The 8116-nt window shown below is 32.1% G+C and overlaps 1 protein-coding gene across 1 annotated transcript; it reads right to left on the reverse strand.

Annotated features, from left to right (window-relative positions):
• Positions 1–2105: 2105 nt before the first annotated feature.
• On the reverse strand, positions 2106–5992 carry LOC127085377 (4-diphosphocytidyl-2-C-methyl-D-erythritol kinase, chloroplastic). Its single transcript, XM_051025894.1, has 11 exons — positions 5674–5992; positions 5486–5581; positions 5339–5407; positions 4873–4977; positions 4721–4777; positions 4408–4608; positions 3675–3767; positions 3488–3587; positions 3040–3139; positions 2740–2825; positions 2106–2416 (listed from the first exon to the last, which is right to left on the reverse strand). The coding sequence occupies exons 1-11, from the start codon at positions 5869–5871 to the stop codon at positions 2322–2324; spliced, it is 1200 nt and encodes a 399-aa protein (XP_050881851.1). The 5' UTR covers positions 5872–5992; the 3' UTR covers positions 2106–2321.
• Positions 5993–8116: the final 2124 nt, after the last annotated feature.

Raw genomic sequence — 8116 nt, forward strand, 5'->3', positions numbered from 1 at the left:
CTTATGATGTATTTTTTGGTAAACTGTCTTCTTACTTGCTTTGATTGTCACAAAAATTTACTCGCTAACATCATATTCTTTAAGCTTGGAATTAGGATTTTTCTTGCCTTTTGTTATCCTGAAATTTTTTGAAATTGCATATTCTATTTTGTTTTTGTTTTTCTGTTTTGAATTTTGATTTTAGAATTTTTGCTCGGAGTGCAAATGTTTTAGTGTGGGGGAATTTGATCAGTGTATTTTAATACAACTGTCTTTTACTTTGTGCTAAGACTTTTATATAACTTCTCACATTATTTTAATTTCTTTAATAGGCTTTTGATAGTTAAGTTGAGTTCTGCTTATTTTCTAAATAAGTGCTTATTTTATGAATAAACAATTATTTACAACTTCTCGTTTTGCAAGTCATAACTTGAGCTACGATAATCGGATTGACGCGTTCTAATATGTGTTGGAAAGCTGCGAGGATAAGTTATAAGTTTAGTGTTGAAGTCAAAAGCTGATTCAGAGTGAAGAAGGGTCGAATAATTTGTTTTAGTTCCAGACTTCAAAAAATACTTAGTTTTTGGATCGGTTTTGTATTTTTTTCGGATAGGTTGTTATTAGGCATGAGTTCCCTTGCTATATTTAAACAACTTATTAGTTTTAGGATTTATTATTCAGCATTCATGAAATAAGAATAGGGATTAAGAATTCTATGAAGAGTTAATTCCCAAAGAGCCGGTCTACTATTTCGAATTCCACTTTGATGTTTTTATAAATTTCAATTTAATTTCGGTTTCTTTTCAATTCTTCCTATAAACTCGTTTGCTTAAGATTTTTCTAGTTTGCTTAATTCGATTGTTGTTTATAGGATAAAGTTGATTAAATTCAATTGTTGTATGATGCTTAATATAATCACGTTAGCGTAACTTTTTCGTTATCGTGTTTGGTTAAGTCGCGTTTGTTTAATTCGCGCAACTTAAATTCGTTGCTTAATCCGTAAATTAGGAACATACATCACATAATACCAAATGTGTTTGTCAGTGGATATTGTAATCGAATATGATCGAATCAGCTTAGGGAACTGAAATTATAAGACTCAATGATAAGTAGGAAATCAATATTAGATTAGCTTATTTATCAATTTTACTTCTACCTTTAATCATTTTCGATTTAAGTTTGGAACCTTAAAAACCTCTTTCTTTTCATTTGTTTGGTTACAAGATTCAAAAGTCCTTGTGATACGACATCCGAGTGTCGCTTTCGTTTTACTACACTCATAAACTCGTTGTTGACCTATGTGCGACGGCGGATCACCCAACATACTTTTATAATTCACAAATTGTCCATGGATAAATTTGAGTCTAAAGTGCAAACGAAATTTTCAATAGTTTATTCAAAATTTCCGGTAAAAGACCAAATTTATGATAGTTCATTTTTAAATTTTTGATACGAACTTTTTTATCGATTTTTTTTTTTGAAAAATGCTGTATTTTACCGAAAATTTCGAAAAGTGGTGTAGTCTACCGGATATTTCTAAAGGTGTTGAAGTTTACCGGAAACTTTTAATAGTGTAAAAAAAAGATTTTTTTTTAATTTGAGTATTTTTTTTTTTTTTGAAAATCGTTGATTTTTTACCGGAAAGTTCCGGTGTTTTTCTTTGAAATTTTTGATATTTTTTAAAAATTCTGATAAATGCAATAAAAAATCCAAAAAAAAATTAATTAGAACATAAAAAATAATAGCAGGCATAATATGGGGCGTCAAATTTAATTGAGGGGTGACATGTTAAGTGATCACTATTTTATTGCAAACAAACATTCCGAAAGAGTTCTTGGTTTATTGATGATATTTTATTCTGAAATATTTTCTTGAAAAATACTATCTTAATGAGTGAGTGAAAATAAAGAGATCAGAGCTATAATTAACCTTTAAAACTATAGTAGTGATATTTTTCATGTTTGTTGCATAAGTAATTTTCCTTTTGCTCATATAATTCAAATACTTCATAATTGTTTTTGCCATTCAAGTAATCTATACCAATTTTCAAAATGCAACTATTCTCTTTTAAGTAAAATGCAACTAATATATTAAAGAGTTAATATTTAAATTATGTACATGAAATGTTCCCCATAAAAATGATGCATGGATTTTTTTTCTATAACTTTTTTTTTCCAAATAAAAATGTACATTTTTATTTCTTGGTGCATTGCACAATGCACATGAGTTACAACAAATCTAGTTTTTTGTAGTTAAAAGCTACTAAAAGAGAAAATGAAGCTGAAAAAAAAGAGGCCATATGAATGTTATATTACTATATTAGTATGATACAAGATGATAAATTAAACAGATTCAGAAACCAGTGAATGAGAAGCAGAAGGATTTGAAGCAGGTTCTTTGTACCACTCATTTTCCTCCCTGGTGAGAAAATATGCATCTGCAATTAGAAATATTAAAAGGTTAGAAAAGTCCACTTTAGAAACAATGACAAGTAACCACTTATTTGCTCTTATTTATAGAGCCCGTTGCCCAACTCAGAACTAACTATGTGATTTCTACCAAACTGAACTAACAATATGTTTGGATTTATAGAGCCTGTTACTGTTATCCAACTCAGAGGTAATTGCAACCCAAATGCTGCAATTAGGCGACTGGCGGCAGACCGCAATGAAGGCAGAATTTCCAACAACCTTCAATGCTAAACTATGAAGCTTTGCATAATCTTATGCTATAGAAAGGAAATAAGTTATTGAAGCTGACCTGACAAGAATATGTCTTGGTATTCATCCTCGTCATAAAGAAATTGTGGAGGATCAGGTGAACCAATTCCAACAATAGTGCTTCCACTGCATGATATATATTAAGCCAACACATATTAAAGAAACCACAATGACATGACTCATGTAAAGCATTTCTACATGTTTCTGTTTCTAGCAACTTGTTAACATATAAAATATTGGCTCCAGAAAGCTCTAACAATTATATTTATATTTGACATTTAAAAAATGGGGAAAATGCTAGAAAATATATTGCGGAATATTAGGTTTCAAGTTTCTTCACCTTCCTGACATGAAGACAGCATCATACTCTCCACGACCAGCTGCCGTAATTCGCTGTTTTAGCCGTTTGAGAGAAGGGAGAACTTCAAATGCCGGAGGTTCTGCAGATGAAAATGAAGGGAAAGCATGAAAAGACGATTTAAAATCAAACGGAAATGTGATGCTAAATCAGAAAAGTTCCAACCTCAATTTATATTCCTGATGCATGCGAATATGAATTTGGATTAGATAGAAGTTAACTATGTCAATTATAAGGGGTATATTTGATATTCTATCATATGTAGCACATACAGTTATGCATGAGACAAAAATCTCAGTTAGCTGCACTCGATTACCTTCACGTGACATACATCATGGAATAGTGACAATATGTAATTAAGAAGATCAAATCAATCTAAAGTGAAAAAGTTAATACGGAAAAATGATAAAATGTTGAGCTGAAAACATACCTAAATCATTAATGCAAACATCTTGAGATATACCACTGCTTAAGATTCTCTCCAGCAATATTGACGGGTCAACATTACTAGTCTGGTCCAACCGTAGACGCTGTATCATAAGCAGTTAACTTTGTGACTGTAAAAAAATGTGCTGAAGTAAAAGTACAGTGTCATCCCTATTTCAAATTTCAGATACCTTGTAGACTTCTGCAGTTGAACACGCCTCTTGAGGCTTAATGAGAACCATTGGAATTTCCGAAGATACCAGTGGGGGAATATTCTGAACAATCTGTACAAGTAAACAGCAAAAGTTTTGAATAAAATATGAAGATTAGAAAACCGTATTGAGTAAGGCTAGGTTCCCGCTTAAGGTTAAAGGAGTTACTAATGGATGTTTGAGTTCTGATAGTAGTTGTCAAACAGAATGCATGAATACCTTCATAATGCAATATTAAAGGCTACCAGAACAAAGATCAATCTAGGTGATGTCAACTCACAACTATAAATAATGGTTCTGCCAAACTCAGCGTCAATCCAAACAAGCATTATTAGATTTTTGTGGAATGAATCAAAGTTGCATCGCAAGACAAGACAGTAGGCATAAGTCCATTCACATCTTACACTATTGTACTTGTACAGATAATATAGATCTATCATATATTATCATTTAGAAGATGCACTATGAACACACAAAGCAAGATATGACAAAAATTGATATACCTATGAAGCACTAACATTGGCATGAACACCGGACACCAACACTGACGCGTTGACAATTTAAGAAAATAGAATGGTTACATGTGTCGGTATCATGTCCAACACCGAACACACCTACAATTTGAAGTGTCGGTGCTACATAGAAGGACGCATTTTGTGATGTTTCTCCAATCTAGTTTTAAGAAATGACGGTGCCTAGTATTTAGACTGACCTCACCTCGACCAGTGCAATAGGCTGCTCCCTGAGAGAAAAAGAAGGGAACATCTGAACCAATCTCACTCGACCATTCTTGGAGTTCTTTCTCTGTGGCAGGACACCCACTGAATTGGTTTGCTGCCCATAGTGCAGTCGCAGCATTACTACTTCCACCACCAAGCCCTGCCCCAGTGGGAACCTTTTTATCCAAATGAATCTGACAACATGCATTAACTATTCTGCTAAGTAGAGTTCCAAGTAATATAAAGATGCATATTTTTTGTTCAAAATAATAGATATCAGAAGAAAATAACAGTTTTATTTCATACCCAAAAGAACTTTTCAGTACCAGTCTTCTTCCTGTAAAGATTAAGCGCCTTAATAATCTGAAAAAAGAGAATTTTCGCATAATATTATCATCTAAATAAATGTCCGGAAGAAGAAAATGATGAAAATGAAATCAATTTTTGTGTTGCCTTACCAAATTTCTATCATCAACGGGCACCCCAGACACATTGGTGGACAAGGCATCCTTAATATTTGAAGGCGACAAAGAGAACTTAAGGGTGTCACCTAGACTTATCACCTTAAGGCTCATAAACAATGAGTTAAGATAAGTTCAAGAATGAATAGAGTAAATAAATACTCACTTTAGTCGAGAAAACAAAATGCAAAACTCAATTTAGTCCTTTAAAAGGGGGGAAAATATCAATGGTAGTCCGTCAGAATTATCAACTCAGGATACATTAATCCCTAACAAACAGTACTTGGCGAAGTTAAACTTATATGTGTCCTGACTTTGTAATTTTGAGAGACTAATTACGAAATTTTTTAGGGATAATATGTAGCACCGACACATTTGATAAGCACCAAAGAATAAATCACATTAACAAGTAAATGTAAAAAAGAAAAGCACTGAAGAATTTACGGAATTTCGATAAGCTTACATGAAATAGGGATGCCAAATCATGATACCCATCTTCCCTCTTGTTAGTCATTCTGAGGAAAACATTAATCTACAGAAGATAGGGTGGCAATTTGAATACAGGAAAACAGATTTCAAAAGGTTGTAAGCAACAGAATGGTTTGTTTACCTTGCAAGGAGAGAACAAATTAAGCCTTGAAATGGGAGCATCTTCATCAATTAAATCAGCTAACTTGTTTATCCTTTCATCAGGGTCATACACAATCTAATTTTACCAACAAAACAAATTATATAAAAAAATAACAAAATTCAAATTAGAGCATAACAATTAAAATAGAGGAGGGAGATGCAACTAACCTCCAGTTTTCTCCTGGAAGAGTTGGTGGAAGAAGAGTCAGAAGCCATGGCTCTGAGTTTGAGGAAACAAGGTCTCTGAAAGTGAAGGTTGGATGGGGCATTTGGTCTGGTTCTGAATTGAGGTAAGTGGATGGTCCTGAAGTGATTTTGAGAATTGGGGATGGCATGGTTAATGCAAAGAAAGTGAGAGGAAGCCATTATTGTTAGTTCAAAGTAGTTGCAGGTAGATGCATATATGAATTTTCAAGGGATGCGTTTTTTGTTCGTTTGTTATTTTGTAGTATCAAATTTATAAAGATTCCTCGTTCCTGATCTTGTTTGAATATAATAAATTCTGGTCTCACAGTATATGATCAAAAAATTAATATTTTTACATTTATTCTCAAAATGTTAATCTCATTTAGTATTTTAAAAAAAGATATAAAATATATATATTTTCTAAATTGCATCTCATTAAATTATTCTATAAGAGTAAAAGAATAATTCTTATTAATTATGGAATAATTGTATTTTAGTTAATTTTGTTTTTATATTTTAATGTACTTCAAGGGAAACATTGCATTTATCTTCTTACATTATTTATCAAAAAATAAAAACTTCAGATTTTATCACCCGAATAAAAGGAATGAATACATTGAAAATATTAAGTTATAAGCAATTTATATATATATATATATATATATATATATATATATATATATATATATATATATATATATATATATATATATATATATATATATATATATATATATATATATATATATAAAACAAGATAAAAAAGAAAAATCAACCCGAAATCCTCGATTAATTGAAGTGGTAACTAGGATGAGAAAGACTAAGATTTGCAAGCTTGTTGCACATTGATTTTTTTATCTAAAAACATGGACAATGAGAAAGTTCTCGCCTTTCTATCTAAGAATATAATTGTCCAAATGGTTTTTAATCTCCAAGAAACCATCAATGGGTTGTGAAAAGTAAGTAATGGATGTTTTATATGTGTAAGTATATTCGGTCAAAGTGATAGTAACTGCTAAAAGTAAAAGTATCGATTCCATATAGATTGTATTAATTTAAGTTAATTTTTAAGTCAAGAAGTATGAATGTTTAACAGAGTTAGAAACATGTTGGAAATTTAATGATTTTATCAAGTGTGTGAATATGATATGATTTGTCATGAAAGATGAGGCTTGAACGTGACCTAATCCATCTTAAGCATACTCAGACCAATTTCAAAAGACTAAAAAAATGCATAACCCATTTAAACCATTTTGTGCACTTTTTCTTTTAAAAACTTTTCTCAAGGCATTAGACATGAGTCATTCCATAGTTGAGTTACAATTCTCCTATCTCCATAGTGTTGATGATAATTTTTTTCCATCTATGGGAGTTAGTGGCATACTTGTTGATCCTTATCCAAGTTGGAGTCGTTCTCATGATGATTTAATGTTCTCATACTTGTGGGTGACTAGTTGAGTATTCTCCTTAAAATGACAAAATGTATTTCCCATAAAAAATGAATAAAAACAAACTCCCTTTGTTATTTTTACCATGAACTACGAGGTTTTGATCCTCCATTTCACTTTGTTGGTACGTAGGCACGAGACTTCCAAAGTCTTGGCAAACATTAAAATAAAGAAAATACTTATTTTCCCATCTCTCCAATCTTTTAACAAACAACACCCTTTTGCAAACCAAAATATACATGTTTTCAAAGAGGTTCCCATGGAGTACCATGGATGTTTAGGGTGTTAATACATTTCTTTTGCATAACTAACCTCCGGACCCTTGTTCTCTTTTTATTAGTTTTGTTTTAAAACTTCTTCGGGTTTTTTTCGTACTTTTTTCCCTTTTCTTTTGGAAACAATAAAAGCGCGGTGGTGACTCTTGCTTTGCGAGTTAAGTTAATCAATAGCTTAATCTCAAAAAATTTACCCCTACAGAAAAGTGGAGACTCTGTTGGGGAGTAGTCCCTAGTGGGTTAAGCCCATCTTTGTTTTTGTGTATATATTATGTTTGTTGTTGTTTGTTATTTCTTGTTTTGTCTGGTGCTTGGTGATCTCTGTATGGTGAGATAAGTCATATACTCGGACTTGAGAGCTCTTATGATATGAGGATGGTATAGTCATGTTTGACTTACGTGGAGTTAATCCTTAATAAGCTTACTTGAGATCCCACACTTAGTGGAGGCCCCTTTGGGATTACTGATGTCACATGAGTAGTCGTAGTTGGCATTACTTTTTCCGACCTGGGAGCCCGAGAAGCTAAGGAGCTTAGAACCTTTAACCCATCTTGGCCTTTTAGGATGTAGTGTGGTGGATATTCAGGTATAAACTTGAATTAGTTGTTACGCGATACTACACTCGAGCGAGTTTCTCTTAAGAATATTATTGGTTGAAGAGTGGTCATATAAACCGATAATATCCAAAAGATAGAATTACGA

This window comes from Lathyrus oleraceus, chromosome 5, assembly GCF_024323335.1.
Source record: "Lathyrus oleraceus cultivar Zhongwan6 chromosome 5, CAAS_Psat_ZW6_1.0, whole genome shotgun sequence".
In the NCBI taxonomy this organism is placed as follows: domain Eukaryota; kingdom Viridiplantae; phylum Streptophyta; class Magnoliopsida; order Fabales; family Fabaceae; genus Lathyrus; species Lathyrus oleraceus.

Coding starts and splice junctions, on each gene's coding strand:
- LOC127085377 (XM_051025894.1), bottom strand. CDS start 5,871: ATGGCTTCCTCTCACTTTCTTTGCATTAACCATGCCATCCCCAATTCT. Junction 4,978..5,338: donor ATTTGGCATCCCTATTTCAT/GTAAGCTTATCG, acceptor ATGAGCCTTAAG/GTGATAAGTCTAGGTGACAC. Junction 2,826..3,039: donor GCTGTCTTCATGTCAGGAAG/GTGAAGAAACTT, acceptor TATATCATGCAG/TGGAAGCACTATTGTTGGAA.